At 38.1% G+C, this 20,785-nt stretch overlaps 1 protein-coding gene across 2 annotated transcripts; it reads right to left on the bottom strand.

The window, feature by feature from the left end:
• Positions 1 to 9,378: 9,378 nt before the first annotated feature.
• LOC109214941 lies at positions 9,379 to 14,727 on the bottom strand. Of its 2 annotated transcripts, none has more exons than XM_019378919.1 (5): positions 14,602 to 14,727; positions 12,381 to 12,476; positions 12,006 to 12,056; positions 10,248 to 10,634; positions 9,379 to 9,819 (listed from the first exon to the last, which is right to left on the bottom strand). In XM_019378919.1, exons 1-5 carry the CDS (start codon positions 14,710 to 14,712, stop codon positions 9,466 to 9,468), a joined length of 999 nt encoding a protein of 332 aa, XP_019234464.1. In that variant the 5' UTR covers positions 14,713 to 14,727; the 3' UTR covers positions 9,379 to 9,465. The 2 variants fall into 2 exon arrangements, with proteins under 2 accessions (XP_019234464.1, XP_019234465.1); XM_019378920.1 differs by having other exon boundaries at positions 12,381 to 12,472; positions 14,602 to 14,677.
• Positions 14,728 to 20,785: the final 6,058 nt, after the last annotated feature.

The raw sequence follows: 20,785 nt of genomic DNA, 5'->3' as shown, positions 1-20,785 counted from the left end.
CCTTTGTTTTATCTTGAATACATTTGATTTCCTCGTTGCCACCTTTATGTCCCCGGCATGTGCTTTCACGAAGGCGTCTACCAATATAGAGAACGAGTCAATCGAGTTAGGAGGCAAGTTGTGAAACCAAATCATGGCTCCTTTCGACAAAGTTTCTCCAAAAATTTTCAACACCACGGACTCGATCTCATCATCATTAGGGTCGTTTCCTTTAATCCCACAAGTGTATGAAGTAATATGCTTGTTAGGGTCGGTTATCCCGTTATACTTGAGTATATCGGGCATGCGAAACTTTTTAGGGATGGGCATCGGAGCCGCGCTCTGAGGGAATGGTTTTTGTATGAACTGTTTTGCATCTAAACCTTTCAAAACTGGAGGTTCCCCCGGTATCTGGTCAACATGGGAGTTATAAGTCTCCACCTTCTTATCATTGTCCTCAATCTTCTTTTCCCCGGACTCGATCCTCTTGGTGAGCTCTTCGAGCATCCTCATAATGATAGGGTCAGTCCCCGAGTCATTTCCGTTCGACCTCTCTGGCGCTGGTTCAGCTCGTCGAGTGTTTTCTGGTTCAGCTATACTCGGAGTTTTATTCTGACTTTGGAGTTGAGCGATGGCGATCTGCTGAGCTTGCAGCATCTCGAATATCACTTGGAGACTGACTCCCCCATCTCCTATACCTGGTGTTCCTTGGCCCTCAGATCGGGCTTCTCTGCGTACACTCCCCCTAGGATCTGCGCCTAAATTTGCATTTAAAGCAACGTGCGAACTAACGTCAATTGGTTCCAAATTTGGCACTTCCCCAAGGTTTATTGGTGGTACACCGACCCCTACATTGTTGTTTTTCCCAATAAAATCCAAGACCTTCGTTGTCATGAACATGTGTATTTTGCGAGCTTGACATGTTTAATCCCGAGAATCAGAAAATCTTTGACAAGAAAACTGTAAAAATAACGTGTGTAACGAGAATCAGTAAAGAAATAATCACTATTATCTTTAGTCCCACGGTGGGCGCCAAACTGTTTACCACGAAAATACGAGTAACAATTATATTTGATTTGTGGTTTTAAAGATATGTGACTAAGTTCAATACCAGTTAATAATCAAGAAATGTGAGTTATAAATAAAAGAAACAAGAAAATCAAACAAGTGTTACTTGTGAGCACGTGATTTTTGCCTCGCTTGAATTGCTCCTACAGAATTCTTAAAATTAGGATTTTCCTCTTATTATTTAATTTTTAGGATTTAATTGTGTAATTTTTGTGTATTTGCATTTGTGTGTGCATGTTTAGTTTTTAGATAATTCATAAAAAATACAAAAATATTGCATTTGCATTTAGGATTTAATTTCATATTTTTTAGACTATTTAGTAATTAGAGTTTTACAAAATGCAAAAACTATAATAAAAAAAAAAGATTTGACTTTTTGAATTTCGTTTGTTTCTTTTAATTTGTTTCAATTAATTGTAGTAATCATCATTTAGGATTAATTAGTTTAATTAGGTCCTTAGGATTTTAATTCAGGTTTTATTTTGTTTAAAGAAAAAGGAAAATATACAAAAGGAATTAAATGAGAAAAGAAAACAAAGAAAAATAAAAGAGAAAAAATTTGGGCCTGTTAATATCTAAGTCTTGGGCCAGTTTAGGATTTAATGTATTAGCCCAATCAATTAAGCCCTTGAGCTCGTGAAACTCAACCCAAAACCAGCCCAAATGCCCTATCCGGCCTCAGCTTAAACGGCGTCGTTTGGGCAACTTTCAATCAGGACCGTCGAGGTTTCTTGATCGGACGGTCCTGAAGCCCACATCATTTGATATAAATCTGTCCAAACAAGACCTGACCCCTCCCCCCCTCAGGCCCCCTACCTCACCATCTCTCAGAACCCTCCAACCTCCGGTGTAACGCCGCCATCCGCCGCCATCCTCAGCCGTCTGCCGCCGGTCGAAAATCGCCTCCGCCGGCGGCGTGTGTCCAAATTCCCCAAAATTTATACCACAGCCTCCTCTCCTCCTCCTCATTACGGATCCAAGCTCCGTTTTTCTCAAATCCCCTCCAACCCGTCGAATATCAAAAACCCTAGCGCCGCCTCCGCCTTGTCCGGCGGCGCCACCACCCAACCACCACCAAATTAACACCCTTGAACCCCCGTCTTTCCCTCATTCCAGATCCCCACTCATAATCCTTCAAACATCCCTGTAACGCCTCGAATTTCAAATCAAATATTAAACCCTAAGAGTTCAATTTGGAGTTCGAATCTGTTAGGCCTCTGGTCCAGTTTTCGCAAGTTTAGGGTTCGATTTAGCCACGAAATAATGTTTTTCGTTTGTTCTTGGCAAAGAACAAACGATTAACATCATTTCGAGGCTCAAATCGGAGGCTAGTCGTGTTCAAGTTAAATTGGTGAGTTTTTCTAGTTTGTTTTTGTTTGTTTCACTTGATATTTGAATTTCCTGCTATTGAAACTAGTTAAACCAGTTTTCTTTTTTTAGATTAATCTGTTCGTTTATATTTTTGCTTGCCTAGTTTTCTTAGATTTTTTTTAGGTTTTTGATTTTTCCTTCTCTTTATTCGTATTGATATAGCATGATTCTGATTAGTTCCGTTTAATTCTTTTTTTTATTGGTAATTCAATTCGGATTTCAGTAGCTAATTCAAGCCTTAATTAGGTTCGTTTGGGTTTGTTTTCATATTTTGGAGTCCTGGTTATAATTGGATGTTGTTTGGGTTATAGCTGAATAATTCTAAGCCCTGTAGTTAACTCTAGTCATCTTTGACCAAGTTAAAAGGGCTGGGGTTAGTTTAACTTAGGTTAGTAATTTCAGGGGTGAAGTCAAGGGTAATTAGGGTATTTCAATTGGAGAATCCTGCAGTAACTAAAAGTAGGACCCCCTAGAACCTTCTAGATTGGGGTTCCAATTTAAAATTCAAAAATTGAGTAGTATAACTTGGGTAACAAGTCAGTACCCTAAGGACTTTTAAGCTAAAACTGAAAATTAAGAAGGGGGCTAAGGTGTAAAGTAAAAATCTGAAAGATGCCCTAGTCATTTTCCTATAAAAGGCAGTATACCCTGCCTTGCAAAACAAGTTGGAGGGGGAAGAAATCTGAAAATTTGAAATCCAAAGTTTGAAGTTTGAAAATTTGAAAAATCCAAAGTTTTGAAATCTGAGAGTTTTGAATAGTTTTGAGAGGGAATTTTCAGATCTAAAAAGAGCTTTAGAGAGCCTAGAAAGCTACTGAAATTCAACACAAAACTGCAGAATTTGAGAGTTCAAATGCCTAGATTTTAGATCTTAGAGAAAAAAAAATCCTAAAAAATCAACATAAAAATGGCTTAGGAATCCAGCTAAGCTACTATTGTATTCATCTGGTTGAGAGGTGTTTAAACTGGTTCATTGAAGCTTGGTGTTAGATTCAGCTGGGCTATTGTTCAATTGGTTTAACTCTAAAGCATTTCAAGTCGTTTAGCTGGGTTGATAGCTGTTGCTGATTTCCCCTGCTGTTTGCTGATACTCCTGCTTTACTTTTGTCTTCAATTTTCAAGTATTTACTTAACCATTGAATGGCCAGAGGTTGTGGAAACATGTAGTTGAAGATTGATTTGAATAGAAGGCTGTTCCAAGCTGATTTCCTCTTTTTTGATTCCCTGTTTATTCATTTGATTTGTAATAAAAGATGTAATCCTACATGTTATTCGACTTATTGATCTATGCATTTAAAGTTTCATACGTTCGATAGCCATGAGTAAAAGTAGCATTGTTTGCTTTAGATTGTGTTATTCATTTAGTCAAACCCTGTTTTAAGTCAGTAAGTCATGTGTAATTAAATTAGGATTGTTGTCAGATCATCTTGGATTAATTAGTTTTGCTGAGATTAGCTTGGATCCTGTTTTAGATCTGGTAATAGGTCCATTAGGTTCAATTGCTCAAGGTTCATTTTAGTTTACTGAATGTGTCTCAGGTGTTTTGAGCCTAAGCACATGATTTTTCTAAAGTCAATACTGGATATATGTTTTCTTTTAAGGAAATCGATTTGATAAATGTCAATAATTGTTTTAGTTGTTTTAAATTGTTTTAGTTGATTTAAATTGAATCATGAGCAGCAAAAACATTCAAATTCATCTTCTCATATACTTGTTAGTTAAAAATGCAAATAATATGGAAGCTGCCCAGGTGTCCGAAATGGGCCTGTTTGTTGATACATGGGTCCAAAGCATTGGGCATCCTTACAACTGAGGCCCCCGAAATACTTGCTGCATAGAGATGGACCTCCAGTTAATTACCAGGCCCAGATCATGCGTTAGTATGCAGTGAGTTTCAGTAGCTTCAGAGTATTAAAGCATTGGGCCTCTCCTTCAGGCCCAGCTATGTCACATGTGTGTTCTTGAGTTTAGCAATTGGAATTTAAATCCACATCCCATATCTAATCCTTATGACCTTAGTAAATTAGTAAGACCCTCAAAATAATTTTAGGAAGGCCATTTTAGATAAGCCAATAGTCCATGACCCTTCAAGCTTAGTTTAATATCCTTTAAAAGATGAAACCGAGGTGCGCCACGCCAAACAAAAATGCACAAATTGCGGGGCCCTCATTAAATGCTTATATTAAAATACTTAGAATTCGGGCGTGCCGTTTAGTGAATTTCACGACCTCCCGCAAAGATAATAATACGCTAGCCACTCTAGGCGCGCTTTTAATAATTTTACCTTCCTAAACTCGGGTTCACATTTATGTGACCCAAATCCAAATCTCAACGAAGTCGAAATGTGTCAAAAACCGTGGGTGCATTTATGTGACGTGGTTCGAGACGCGATTTCACGACGTTGCAATCCTCTTTAAAAATAAATAATAAAAGCGGTTTAAATTTAAAAAGCACATAAGTTAAAACATGTATAAAAATCAGATTTTAGCCATTTATAATAATTTAAGCGACCGTGCTAGAACCACGAGATCCGGGGGTGCCTAACACCTTCCCTCGGGTCAACAGAATTCCTTATTCAGAATTTCTGGTTCGCAGACTCCAATTGGGAAGTCGAAATTTTCCTGGATTTGGGATTTAAATTAAATCGGTGACTTGGGACATCCAAAAGCCAATCCTTTCCCAATTGGCGACTCTAAAAACCGAATAAATAATCCCATTTCGAATAATGTCACTCTAAATGGAAAAACTTCCTTATACATTATCCTTCGGGGTAGGTGTGTAAAAAGGAGGTGCGAGATTACTTAAGCAATTGACCTCCAGCTCGGTGACCTCGAGATGGACCAAGAACAATAAAGTAAGAACAATCAAGCAAAAGGACAGCTCTGATGAACAATAAACGAGAAAGATAGGATAGTATATTCTTTGCCAATAATTAGATGATGTTACAAATGATTAGGGTCCCCTTTATATAATAGGAAAACCCTAAATAAGGTACATTTTTATTTACAGTAAGGAATATTATTGGTACAGCTGTCTAACCGCCTAGTACGGAATCGTACAATTCTATTCCGGGATTTGCGCCATGATCTTGGGGACGTGACAGGAATCTCGCTCATTCTGTTAGAAATCCATGACGACATTATTTCGAGGTCGAGCGTACTCGGCTTCGGTATTCCTCGCACTCCGATCCTCGGGCCTTGCATCCTATCTTTGAGCTCGAGTCTGATCCATCGGGCTCAAACGCGACCTTACCTGAACTCGGGCTTGGGGCGACCCCTCAAACATATAGATCGTAGGCATACAATCTTGACCGTATACAAATTCTCTTTTAGTTAGTTTCGCAAGACTGATTTATTTTGTGTGATTGAGTTAGCTACTGCAACTACCCGTGGCTTCCACTCACCCAAACTTAGAAATGAAAAATAAAATATATTTGTATATGCATACATTTGTATGAGCGCGTGTGCGCGACCATAAATTCATTCCAAACAACCTATTTTACGAGTAAATTTCACAAATGCTTATATAACTATGACTCTTTTCATCAAAGTCATATAATTATATTTTCACACAAAAATCACAATTGCTGAAAAACATAACTGATGGATGAAATACCTTTTTACTCTGTATTTTCTAGTTTTTATATTTAGTCTAATAAGTATTGACCCAATTAAAAGAACCTAGCTTTTCAATAACTCCTCTTAATATGGTAACAACTTTGCATACTGGGTTTCCTCATCTCCATTAATTAACTTCAAGATTTGCTAATAGGTATTTTAGTTTATAGTTCTACATTTTAGGCATTTAGGTAAAGAACATGCTCGTCAGTCGTCCCTCTATCTTACATTTGATTGAAGTTTTATTGTTGCTTACTTCACCTTTATTTATCTAAATTGTTATTTATAAACTTTTATTTTGTTTAAAAAAAATTAAGTATGTGAGTCGCAATGGTCTATCTCAAGCCCGAATAATAGAAAAGGAATTGTGCTAACATCCTGCGTAAAAAGAATAGTTTCTATTTTAACATGATTTTTGTTACTCTATATATTTGAAATATTCCTGTGTATCTTCAACTTTAGGAATTTTTTTGTTCTTATTTCCATATTGATATCTTTTTTGTATTTCTTGATTAGGTTGTCTTCTTAATAACAGAATGAAAGTGGTATGTGGATGTAAAAATCATAAATAATAGAAGGCAGAATAGGCTGCTAGACACTTGTAATTGTAGGCGTTTGTCATCCCGGTCCTTATACTCAACGAAGTTTCATCCAGGAACTTATAATTATTCAAAATCAGTATTTTGAACCCCTCTGACCATTGACCGAGCATATGTGGCAACTTGATGACTGAGTTGTACAAAATGCGTATATTTCACGCGTATAACGAGCGTGAATGTAAAAATTTATATTAAAAATAATTAAAAAAAAAGGAAGAAGAAGAAGAAGACAAAAGAAATTAAAAAACAAAAACATACTGTAGTATGTTTCTTTCTGGGTTTTCACCGTGACCCACCCCTTCCCTTCCCCTGTTCTTTTTTCTCTTTATCCCCTCCCTTTCTCGTTCTTCCCCAGCCCTAGTACCAATTCTTTTTCTTCCCCCACATTTCTCGTTCTTCCCCATCCCCTGTCCCATTTCTTTTTCTTTTTCTTTTTTTCCCCTTCCTGTTCTTCCCCAGCCCCTGCCCCTTTTCTTCTTTTTAAAATATCTTTCATAGATCTGATTTTCCTTTGTACGGTCTAGTTAATTATCTGTTTGCCATTATTTGTTTGCTGTGTGAATATTTATTTTTAGTACAAAATAGTGTAATTTGATTGATAGAAATTTTTAATTTTTATTACTCTCGTATGGTTATTGTTATATAGGGATGAAGTTAAATTTACTAAAATATGAGGAACCCTTTTCTGGGAAGCAAGATTTTAATAGGGGAAGGAGCTGGATTTAAAGCTAGTGAAATCGAGAATGAGTGAAGATGGGCAAAAATGGCGAGAAGGGTAACGGAATTGGATTGCTACAATGGTTGACCAACTGTATTTTAGAGAGAAAAAATATGGCGGAGATAAGGTATTCAGGTAGAGGTGGGATAAGCATTCTTATGGAGGAATTGGGAATGGGAGAATACTGTTCATGGTGTTATCTGGTGGCTAGATTCAGGCTGAGGTTAAGGAGAGGATGATGGTGGAGAAGAAAGAAAAATAAATAAAAGGTTTAAAAAAAGGAGGGAGGAAAGATAAAAAGTTTTTTTTTTCATGTAATATCTTTTTTAAATGCTGATGTGGCTTTTTTTATCTGACGTGGATTCTAGTACCATGCGATTGAGGGACACGCAGCGTCAGAAGGGTTTAAAATATTGATTTTGAATAAGTGTAAGTGCCTGAATGAAACTTTATTAATTATAGGAACCGGGATGACAAATGATAAGAAGTATAAGTATCTATTAGNCGAATAATTGGTTTGACGAGACAGAAGATCACATCCATGATTAATAATTATATATCACAATATGAATTAAAATAAATTAGTAATATCCTGACGCTTTATATTTCATTATAATGTAATATTTGCGTATGTATTTGAATGTTATTTTTGCAATTTTAAGAATCATTTGAATGATGTTTATGTTGTTGAAGTAATTTGGTGTTGTCAAATAGAACTGGAAGAATAAGTATGATTCAAATTCAAAAGCTCATAACTCTCAATCAATGATGAATTCTTTTTCATCATTTCATGTCTTTGGGAGGAAAACTATAATCCTTGAAACTTAGTTTCCAACAATATAATTCAAATGATTCATCATTTGATCGATTAAGGGAATTTTGATCTTTTCTTGTGGAGCTATAGAGCACAGCACATTATATATAGATGACTTTTGTGAAAGTAATTTAAGACTTAAGTTCATGTTGTTATCTTGAATTCATACGTGTTCCATACTACTACAAATGAATGACTGATGAGGTAAAGCTTGATTTATGATATGAGGGTTGAGATTTTGAAGTTCTACACCATTAGTTGAATGTATGATTTCTGAATGATAAGTATATAACTTGAGGAATTAATTGATAATTGCCAAGTCTGAGTTAGAATTTAACCGCTGATATGCATTAGTACAAGACAAGGAAATAAAGTGAAAGGGCATATCCAGAAAGGAAAGGAAAAAAAAGTGAAAGGGCATCGCATATCTATTACGTAACTATTTACGATTACTTTAAAAGATGCGAATTTTTACTATCAATTCATACTTTGTCAAAACCTTGTCCGCACGAAGATCGAAGATGTCTTGTACAATAATGTTAAAAACAAGTCATTTTATAAATGATTAACAGCCGGCCAATAGACCTTTCTAAAGGAAAAGTCATTTTAATTTAATGTAATAAAAAAATATCCTGCAAAATCCATGACAGTGGTCTAACACATAAAATCCTCAGATGATTGGATGGACGGCTCAACTATGAAGAAGACTAACATCCAATAAAAATGCTTGACCTTTATCACTAATTGCTTTCACTCCATTCTATATCTAAAGGGCAGTAGGTAAAGAGGATAAGTTTGCTCTGTGTGTGTGTGTGTTTTTTTTTTATATCTAAAGGGCAGTAGGTAAAAAGGATAAGTTTGCTCTGTGTCTGTGTGTGTTTTTGTGTGTGTGTGTGTGTGTGTGTGTGTGTGTGTGTGAGAGAGAGAGAGAGAGAGAGAGAGAGAGAGAGAGAGAGAGAGAGTGGAAAAAGAAAAAAGAAAAGAAGACGTTTGGCAACTACACAAGTGAGCCTCACTAAGAGGGAAGAAACTAGCATGTCAATGATAAAAAGATATACAATACCTTTGCTACTATACACAAGTCTTATCCAGTGATAATAAAGTAAGATGTAATCCTTTTTTTTTTAAAAGATATTTGAGGGTAAATAACCATATTAAACATGTGGCAGTTATAAGATTGACCAAAAGATTACACAGAGAATGCTTGATAAATTTGACCAAAGACAAGAAGTAAGCCAACATGGCCATCTCTATGAAATCTGTAGATGAAGTTAAACCAAAAAATATGTATAACCAGATTCATTCCTCAACATGTCCTAATGGAACACAAAAGATGGACTGATTAGTTCTCCAATGAGGCAAATGCAGAAGCAGTTCCTTCTGTAACTTAAAAACATAACATTCCCATTCAGAAACTGCAGCTGAAAAAGTAAGCCAGTTAAATTCATAATCCATTTCCTTGATGGGTCTCGAATTTCTAAAGAAACCTTCCGCCAGTTGAAGATCCTTCAGAAACGCAGATTTAAGATGACCTATTTCTGTTTTTTGATTCAGGGAAACTGGAATTACATTTGGAGTTTGAGTAGGAGTTGGAGTTGTTCCTTCGACTTTTGTCTTTAAACTGGAGAACTTCCAATGATAGAACTGCACCAACTATCACACAAAGAAGTTGAATACAAAATAGACCCACCAATTAATCAAATACTAGTATATATGCTTTTTTATAAGGAATACTAAGTCTATATGCTTCAATCATTTGACGACTCATTTTCTTCTGTTTTAGTATGTGAATCAGTATGCAAAATTTGATATTCTGATCGTGACATTCGGTTTAAACTTGGAAACTTCAACTTCAAAAACCCTCCCTATCAGGATCAAAGAACTGATGCAAAATTCAGTAAGGTGCTTGCTCTTTTTCATGTTTCACTATGTCTACTGGATTGAAAAGTAGGAAGAATGACTAAACAGCTAGATATTTCATAAAGTTCACACCAGATTAGGAATATTTTACATGATCTCCAATGATATAATATTGAAAAAGCCATAATAATCTTTTCGAGGATAAGATTAAAGGGAGGTACCTGAAGTGCATGCATTATATTAAGAAATTGGGTCTCGAACAATTCGCTTTCTCGTGCTAAAAGTAGTGGCCCTGACAGTAACTCCAGTAAGTTGCAAGATGAATCTGATGCTGATAAATGGCTAGTCTCTTGAAATGGAAGGATATCAAATCCAAGAATATGCAATCTGCCGCAGCGAATATCAAATCCGGACAAGAAACTCGAAGCTTCGTCAGGTGGAAACCAGTACATATTGATGGATCCTGGCACGGGCAAATATGAAAGCAACTTTCTATCCATAACACCCAATAAAGCTTGTGAGAGAGCTGAGATGAGTTTAGAATCTTCGTCATGAGACGCATCACGGCTGAACCACAGAGTTAGTGTAATTCGCTCCCCTTCAGTAATCTGTATGGAAGAATCAGTGAATTAGAGAAAAGAGCTAAGAAGAAAGAAAACAGGGAAACCGAATCCTACTAACATTTTAGGCTGAAGATAAACATCTCGTATGTTTTTTAGATATCGACAAGAGAGCTAATACGGGACAGGGCATAAGAGGATGAATATTCCTAAAATTAATGAAAGATTCATTCAGACGATTCAATCTGAGAGAACGTTGATCTAGTTACAATAAATATGGAAAATGAAATGTCCATTATCTAAAGAAATGATCGGTGCACTGCACACTCTGGAGTTGTTTCCCGACCCAGCTAACTTATTGACCATGTATGACATGATCTCAGATTCTGCAGAGCAAGAGCATCATCTATCTTGGCTCAGTGACATCACAGACTAACCAGGATTTCTTTAAGTTAAAATATTTGTCTATGTAATTTGTTACACACTCCTACAAATACCATGCAGCCACAAGTTAAACCAGTTGCTTCTCTTCTCTGAAGTTGGTTGATGCATTGATCCATGTGGAAGTGGTTAAAGAATAACAATATATCTTTTTCCAGTGCCAAACTATAAATTTCCCAAGGTAGTAAGGCTTTTCATTAAAAGAAGATGACAAGATACTGCTTGTATCTGGATCTAACTTACATGTGTAGCATGCCAGTTAAACATACCATGTTATCTTTACAAAGTCAGGAAACAATGTATCTTTATCCATGAAGAGAAAATAACAAACAAATGGACACAGTGAAAGGAAGTGCAAATGCCCATTGAATCTCCTTTCTTGTTTCTTGCCCTTGCTTCTTACAAGTCGGTTAATGCTCAGGACTTCTATAACATTTGAGATTTAAGTTTGTGTTCCCTACACAGGAAATTGTGGCCTGTGGCAACTATATAACAGACTAGTCTTCCAAATGAATGAAATTTCCGTAATGACTTTAAGCTCCTCCTTCAAAAACAATATTAACTAAATGCCTAAATGGGATGATTGTGAGCTCAAAATGGTCAGAAAAGGCAAAGATTAGGCGGCTCATCTACATTGAGATCAAGAGTCTGCTAAACTGATGCAGCACATAGCTGGCAGAGTATTCGACTCTTTAGTTTGTGATCAGCCATAATGGCAGGGCAGTAACAAATTGATACAAAGTAATGCTAACTTAAGGTAACAATACCACGATCCACCCCAGCAAAATAAGGCAGGTGCAACCATATAGTTAAAGTGGAAGACAGGTTTAAGCAGGCCATCTAGATTTGGAGGGTTAAGCAACGGAGCATATAAGATAACAAACTGGAATCAAGTCCCTGACAAAATATAAGAGGGTTTGGAGTAAAGTGAAAGACGCACAAAGAGGTTCTTTTTTCATAAAAGAAGAGAGAAGATACCTCATCAACAGAATGTATATTTTGGTCATCAGCCGTGTACATGATAACATCCTAATGAGAAAGAATTATCATCAGTAAGGAAGAGCAGCCAAAAGGGGAAAAATTAAAATGGACATATACACAATAGACCAGAATGCAGATAATATATAATTTACATTTGACATATTAATCTTCACAAAAGAGCAAACGCTAGAGGCAGCTAGCAAACGATAACTTGCATGAGAAACTGACAGAGCAAAAAAACTTCCTCTTTCATGATTTACTAGATTGGAACAAGAAAGGATTGACATTGCGAGCAACAACACAAAATTCCGGAAAATATAATTTACATAACTTAAGTAGTCAAATGCACCACCAAATCCATAGATCACTTACCCCAGCCATAGGCTCAATGTCTGCAGGTTCTCCATCCTTGAAGTGAAAGATACCACCCTTGAAATCCGCATCATAACTATTTAAATAACACACTGCCTTCAACAAAAGAATTAAGAATTGTCAACTGGAGTAAGCAAATAAGGACCTCAGGATTTATGACTTAGCCAAGATATAACAGTGTGATTCAACATTGCACCATCATTACTTTAATGTTTTCCAAATATCAAATATCCAAACATTCTTTAATGTTTTCCAAAGATCAAATATCCAAGCATTCACTCATAGACCAATATCCACGACAAACCCATTTCATTAATCGTCTCTGTTACCACATTTTGACCTTATGTATGAACTACAAAGAACAAATTAATTGCATCCAGCGCCCTAGACCATGAGAAGCTACTATATGGTGCATATTAATTCAATAACTATTGCCATAGTGTAACTTGATATCATGCACAAATGCCATGTCTGATTTCCTGGGTGTTGGATAGGATATCAAAAGGTCAACCTTTTTATCAGGAATTTATGCCGCCACAAGAGCCTAAATAAATTCATTTAGAGTGTTCGTTTATAATCCCACTCCAAAACTAATCCAATCTTGATGTCCACACAAACCTTTTGTAGCTCTGCCACCTCACCTCCTATGCTAAGTTGCTCCGACATGGCAGTTTAGGTGCCGCACCTGTGTCGATATGACACTAGTATGGGTGTGGGTATGGGATCTGTATTGCATCTGGTAAAACAATTTTGCATACTTTTACCACGACGGACAGAAAAATTCGAGACAAGATACAATTTGATTCCCTAAATCAGAACCGAAATTAGGGTAAATTTGAAGAAAATAGCTTACATTATCTAGAAAATCAATCTTTTCCTTATCTACAACTTGTGAATAAAAAAGAAACCCACACTTTACAAGCTATACGTAAGTCATCAGGCATTACACATCTCTAATTGCTGAATTCTCATAATAGACATCAAAACATAGTGTCATATTCAAATAATGGCTATTCCCGACAAGCCAACTAAAGTTGGGAACTCTATCTTTCCTTTCATAATCCCCTTCCACAAGCTCACACTAAGTGGGTCTATCACTTTCTTCAAGAACCATGCGCAATCAAGGATCCACTTTGCAACTATAACTTATTTACATCAAGCATCATCCTTGAAAGCAAGTCTTTATAACCACTTATCCAACAATGCATGGTTCAAAAGTGAGAGCTTTTGAGAGCTGAACCTCCACCGAGGGACCACATTTTTCCACTCTATAAAATGATATTTTTTGTCTCCATTTGTTCAATCCCATCGAAATCCCACTATTTTCTCCAACTAATAGACAATTGATGATGGGATGCAAAACAAGGAAGATAGTCCATGGATATACTTGAAAAGGCAGACTGGCCGACCATATTCCCTCCGAGTAACTTTTTATTTCTACTTGTCAATCTCTTTCAAATTTCAAAATCACAGCTTCCGTAATTCAATCTCTCCAAAATGTCCTCAAAAGGCATCTTTAAATATTTATTAGGTAGTGAACCTACCTTGCACCTCAGCATCTGAGCCAAACTACAAACATCATGAAACAGCCCAACTAGGATGAACTCTAACTTTTTCATGTCGATATGCAGTCCATATACTGCTTCAAAACACTCAAGACTCTGAGGAGGAAGTGAAACTGCCTGGAACATAGTACAAGAAAATGAGCGTACATTTGCAACTAATGAATACGATATCGATGCATGGTTTGCGAACCTACAAAAGGTCTCCCAACCTGTTAGCCAACCTAAAGTCACTGATGCAGCTACTCTTTTCTTTTCACTAGTTTACTGAGACTCCCATGATGAAATGAGACAGTAACATGGAGAGATGATCCTAATCCCCTGCCCAAAAAGGCAGCTTGTGTTCCATTAATCATGAAAACAGAAATAAACCTGAGTGAAGAATTTAACTATATATATAACTCTTGTCTATACTGCAGTGTCGTTTAATCTGTAGGAAGATACGACACATCTTGAGAATGTTAGTAAGTTATTATGTCATACCGGATGAACATGGGAAGCAAGCCATACTATGTTATCAAAACATTCAATTTTGAGAAACATGCGAAAATTAATAAATGCATGCTGCAAGAAGAAGCAATACATTGTTCATGAAATAAAACAAAAAATATGTAGCAAATAACAACGTGGGAAGATACAACAGCAAGTCAAGAACGCACCGCGAAATCCCGTTGTTTAAGGTAAGGTCTATTATCGTCACTGTGCCAACCGATGCTTGCTCCTCGACACCAGCTGTAATTCATACAGAACATTAGCAAATTGCTAGACATATTGCTCCATAGAAGTGAAATATTTCTTGCAGGATGAAAAGAATCACATGAAACAGCAAAGTGCACATGACTATATCATTGTACTCCATAATTTGTGCATAGAGTGTACATGTGATTGATAAAAAGGAAACAAAAAAAAAACGTCCTTCACTGAATTACACTGACTCTGAATACGTAGTGTACTTGAAAGCATATCAACAAAAATATAAAGAATAAAATTCAACAGAACAACTATTTGCAGAAGTATTTGAAATACATGCAGCTTTAACTTATAAATAGTTCCAAGTCAAGCCAAGGTAAGCCCTAAGTAGTCACCCAAGGGTGTAACCTAGTGGTCAATGAAGTGGGTGGAGAATCATGAGGTCTCATGTTCAAACCTCAGCGGGAGACAAAAAACCACTAGGTTATTTCTTCCTATCTGTCCAAACCTTGGTGGATAGAGTTACCCGGTACCTGTTGTTGGTGGGAGGTGGCAGGTGTCCCATAGAATGAGTCGAGGGAAGCGCAAGCTGGTCCAGACACCACGATTATCAAAAAAAAGCCCTAAGCAGTCTTTAAGTTATTAATAGCTCTTATTCACCAAACCTTTGTTGTATTTCACCGAAAAAGGGCAGCCCGGTGTACTAAGCTCCCGTTATGCACGGGATCCGGGGAAGGGCCAGACCACAAGGGTCTATTGTACGCAGCCTTACCCTGCATTTCAACAAGAAGTTGTTTCCATGGCTCGAACCCGTGACCTCCTGGTCAACTTGTTTTGGCAAAATCCAGTTACTTAATGTCAGGTCAACTTGTGAAATACATCATGTTCACGCATCATTTGTTTTGGCAACATCCAGTTCTAATGACACCGAAACATTTGAACTATTTGTTTGTGACAATGAAGGCTAAAAACAGTACAACAACAACATACCCAGTATAATCCCACAAGTGGGGTCTGGGGAGGGTAGTGTGTACGCAGACCTTACCCCTACCTTGCGAGGTAGAGAGGTTGTTTCCAATAGATCCTCGGCTCAAGAAAAGGTGAAAAAAGAGAGAGGAAGAAGACGAAGAAGAAAGAGGAAGAAGAAAGAAAGAATAGGGGGACAAAGGACGATAAGGAAAAGGAGGGAAAGACAACTATAGTAACAACAACAACAACAACGAAACCAATAACAGCAACTAGCATCAAACAGTAACAGACTAGAACATACGATACACAGAGCGGACGAAAAAAAAAACAAGGGAGCTACTAATACTACTAAAAGAGAACGGGGAATTCTCGACTACCTACTAGCCAACTACCCTAATCTTCGACTTCCACACCTTTCTATCCTGGATCATGTCCTCAGTGAGCTGAAGTAACGCTATATCTTGCCTAATCACCTCTTCACAATACTTCTTCTGCCTTCCTCTACCCCTTCTCAGCCCCGCCACGGCCAGCCTCTCACACCTCCTAACAGGAGCATCCGTACTCCTCCTCTGCACGTGCCGAACCATCTCAGCCTCAACTCCCACATCTTGTCCTCTACAGGGGCTACTCCCACTTTGTCCCGAATAACTTCGTTCCTAATCTTACCTCTCCTGGTATGCTCACACATCCATCTCAGCATCCTCATTTCTGCTACTTTCATCCTCTAAACATGGGAGTTCTTGATTGGCCAACACTCAGCCCATACAACATAGTAGGTCTAACCACCACTCCGTAGAACTTACCCTTAAGTCTTGGTGGCACCTTCTTATCACACAAAACACCGGATGTGAGCCTCCATTTCATCCACCCCGCACCGATACTATGGGAGACCTCATCATCAATTTCCCTGTTACCCTGGATTATAGACCCGATATACTTGAAACTACCCCTCATCGGGATGACTTGGGTATCAAGCTTCACATCCACGTCCGCTTCATGAGTCTCGTCACTGAACTTACACTCCAAGTATTCCGTTTTGGTCGTGCTTAACTTGAAACCTTTAGACTCTAGGGTCTGCCTCCAAACCTCCAGCCTCGCATTGACCTCGCTCCTCGTCTCATCAATTAGCACTGTGTCATCGGCAAATAACATGCACCATGACACCTCCCCTTGAATGTGCCGCGCCAGCACATCCATCACTAGAGCAAATAAGAACGGGCTAAGAGCCTATCCTTAGTGCAACCCTATCACTACTGGGAAGTGATCTGAGTCACCTCCTATTGTCCTCACCCAAGTCTTAGCACCATCATACATGTCCTTGATTACCCTAGTGTAAGCTACCGGAACGCCGTTAACCTCCAAACATCTCCACAGAACCTCCCTCGAAACTTTATGGTACGCCTTTTCTACGTCTATAAACACCATGTGTAGGTCCTTCTTTCTCTCCTTATACTGCTCTACCAATCTCCTCGCCAGATGAATGGCTTCCGTAGTCGATCGCCCTGGCATAAATCCAAACTGATTCTTGAAAATAGACACATTCTTTCTCACCCTAACTTCCACAACCCTCTCCCAAATTTTCATAGTATGACTCAATAGCTTGATACCCCTATAGTTATTGCAGTTTTAGATATCACCCTTGTTCTTTTACAAAGGAATCATCGTACTCCACCTCCATTCTTCGGGCCACTCCACGCCTACTCTTCCAGAATTCTACTGGGATCTCATCTGGCCCAGTCGCTCTTCCCCTGTTCATCTTACGCATCGCTCCCATAACCTCTTCAACCCTAATACGCCTACAATAACCAAAATCATGCAGACTCTCGGAGTGCTCCAACTCACCCAACACAATGCTTATTGAACTTGCTAAAACCACAAGCTTCTGATGGATTTTATCCAACTTGTATTTGGGAAAATCTATCATCTACCGCCACAAGAGATGTCCTAAGTTCCAAGAAACTTCACTCTTATACGTAACTGAACGCAAAGTCTTTTCCTAGTTGGACGGACTTTAATGGTTTCTATCAATTATTATTAATTCTAGAACTTGAAAAGCATATACAGCAACAACAATCCTTTGTATTCATTCCACTCTATCAAAATAGTTGCAATAGCTTGTATATGAATCCTCTGTATACATTTCACTCTATCCAAGTCCATTCACTATTTAGAGGTTGACTATTTTTACAAAACCTACATGTTGTGAACGTGGATAACTACAATAATGCTTATGGGTTAGTTACTTGGACAGAGGCTAGCCAAATTGTTGGGCCTAGGGCTAAACTACGAAAAGGCCAAGGAATTAGACAACCCAACAAGATATTTTCTTGGGATTCAGGTTGAGTAGGGAAGCACGTGACAAATGGATATAAGGGGTTCATCGACAGTTTTGGGAATTGTGATTATGCTTAGGCAAAGTCTGTGCTGCTCATCTCTATCTTTCTAGTGTTTGAAACTTATCATCCCCTTCTGGTTATTCTTTCCTTGTTCCTCTAATTCCTAGTTAATTGTTCTTTATTCTATTAGTATTTCCTATTTCAGTGTAATTCCGTTCAGTGATTATAATATACAAGTCTGCGTTTGTGTTGAGAAATTAGGTTCAATACATTGGTGTTTTCATCGTTCGTACTCCAACAATAATGGTGGTATTGGATCGATTTAGCGGCGGAAACCCAGAGGGTAGGATTTTTCGGGATGAGCTGTGCTTCACCTACCTTGGCTTCTCCGAGAAGGACTGGTTACTTCTTCCTTATCATCACCTTGATGGCGAAGCTTTTGCTTGGTTTGATTGGTTGTTCCGAAATGAGCAATATTTTGATTGGAATCATTTTAAGGAGAAACTGAAGCTGCGTTTTCGCACCCGAACTAGAGAAGCACCTAGCGGTTGGGTGCTTAGTCGTTCACCGTCAATGCAAGCCAATGGAGAATTTTATAGCACGAGCTACGGCTATTCCATCGTGGTGCAACATTAAGACCTCAACCTCGCCTCAATATTGGAATAAGCATTCGAAAATGAACAACTTGAACCTGGCATACGAGGTGTTCGAGGAAATGTCAGTCACCTTTCAAGGTGATGAAACCAAAATCTGACTTGGAAGATGGCGACTCACAAGAAGAAAGGATGTTTGATGGAAATCCCACACAAACCATTGACAAGAACTATGTCTCTCCAACTGCTACGGCATTTGTTTGCGATGCTGAAGCTGAAACAAATACAACCAATTTTCTGGTACCTTTTAATAGTAGAGAGGATGTAGCGCCGAAAGAGATTGCGAGCCCTGCTGAAGTCACACATCCATTTGAAAATGTCATATCGCTTCACATTCGCAGTACATGCTTGTGGAAATTTTTTGATAAGCAGTTCATGATGGCTAGTGGGGTCTCAGATATTGAAAAGTAATGTTCCTGGCGAAATTTTTTTTTTTGGTTATGAAAAACCAACCAGGGATGAAGAGTTCGCGTTAATAATTAAGCAGCCATCACTATGTGATTTTCGACTTGTAGTTTCTGGTTACATAGTACCACATCACCCTACTACTTTACCCTATAAAATATTGGCTATCGAGTTGAATTTAGTATGCTTATTATCTGTTCATGTTGGATTGCGATTCGCTCAACGAACGACCTATGGGGAGATTTGCTTTATTCTCAAACTACATAATGAAATACTATACAGAAATATGGTCCAAGAAATTGTAATTCTATCCGGTTATCCTTGGAAGGGTGGAAGCGAAAAAGGATTCATAATTTCATTGAATGTCTTGGCTAGTGATGTGGTTGGCATCACATACCTCCCTTCTAATTATTCACACTCAACAACAAGAACAAAGTTGGAGTTGCTCGAGCCGCAGGTGGTTGCGGTTGTAGAAATTTCTACTATCAGCTATTCACGCGATGCAATTGGTTTAAGAGTAGATCGTGGGAGCATTGAATATCAGAGTGGACCATCATCTTTTGAGGACGTGTATTCTCTGCACTTTGTGATGAAACATGGTGCTGGAGAGAAGCTATTTGATAGAACCATTGCCCAAGGATATTCGTTAGAGAATGATGTTGCTGATAATTTTGGACAGCATCCAACTGTAGTCCCTAACTATTTCGCGGTTGTTATGCATAAGAATCTTAAGCCAGAGAAGCCTTCATTATGGATTAATTCTACAATCTATTTTCCCTGTGACCTTGTCCTGCTTGATATTCACAAAGTTTTAGATGGTTGCTGGAATCAATTGCTTATTGGACATCCTAGAATACTTCTCCCTCGACATCGACTTGGGCTTGCCCAATTCTTGGAGGAGTCTTGTTAGCATCAACTTTTACCTGATGAACTTCGATTAGACTGCCCATTTGATCATGGCTCTGCTGCTTTAATCAGGGTGCAGTCACCTCAGAGGAAATTAGAGGACCACTTTACACTCTTAGATCCGAGTAGGCAGCATGTGTTTAAGCTTTCTGAGTACTAGGACGACGATCTCTTGAGACTTCTGAAATGTGTTGAATATCATGGACTGTCTATTCATGTGGTTAACAAGTTTATTACGCCGGTTAACCTTCAGTTGAGAAAACATGAGGGAGTTTTTAAATGTCTGTCATGGTTCTCTCTAGATTTCTTCATGATTATTCTGATTGATAAGTATGTGTATGTCAAAGTTGGTTGGTTGGACAACGGGAGAGGGATACTCGATGACAAGAGGGATACTGTGCTTGAGTCTTCTGTACCACCAACTACCATCTATAGTGGTTTCCATGAGATGCTTCTTGGAGCTTTTGAGTTTGTCCAGTCTAGTAAGCCTGTGCTTGCCCTTAGTCCTGCTGATGGGAATCCCTCAATTAGAAGAGGAGCTATCAGACGCTTGTGTTTTGCTTATGTTAGTGCTTCAAATGAACAGATCTTTGGTAACTCCACTCTTATGCTTGGAGATGTTGTAACGCTTATTGTAAATGCTTCCAATGTTAGATTTTTGGATCTGATTTGTGGTTGCTCCTGCAGTAAAATGTTTTTCCAGCATACAATAATTTCTTGGATACACCAGAATGGGTCAAAGTTGAAAAGCCCGTTGATTGTCTCTTGCTTGGAGATGTTGTAACGCCACTCTTATGCTTGGAGATGCTGTAACGCTTATTGTAACTGCTTCCAATGTTAGATTTTTGGATCTGATTTGTGGTTGCTCCTGCAATAAAAAGTTT

Source organism: Nicotiana attenuata, unplaced genomic scaffold (genome assembly GCF_001879085.1).
Source record: "Nicotiana attenuata strain UT unplaced genomic scaffold, NIATTr2, whole genome shotgun sequence".
In the NCBI taxonomy this organism is placed as follows: domain Eukaryota; kingdom Viridiplantae; phylum Streptophyta; class Magnoliopsida; order Solanales; family Solanaceae; genus Nicotiana; species Nicotiana attenuata.
Note: the sequence above shows the minus strand (reverse complement) of the source record. Positions and strands in the feature narration are given on the sequence as shown.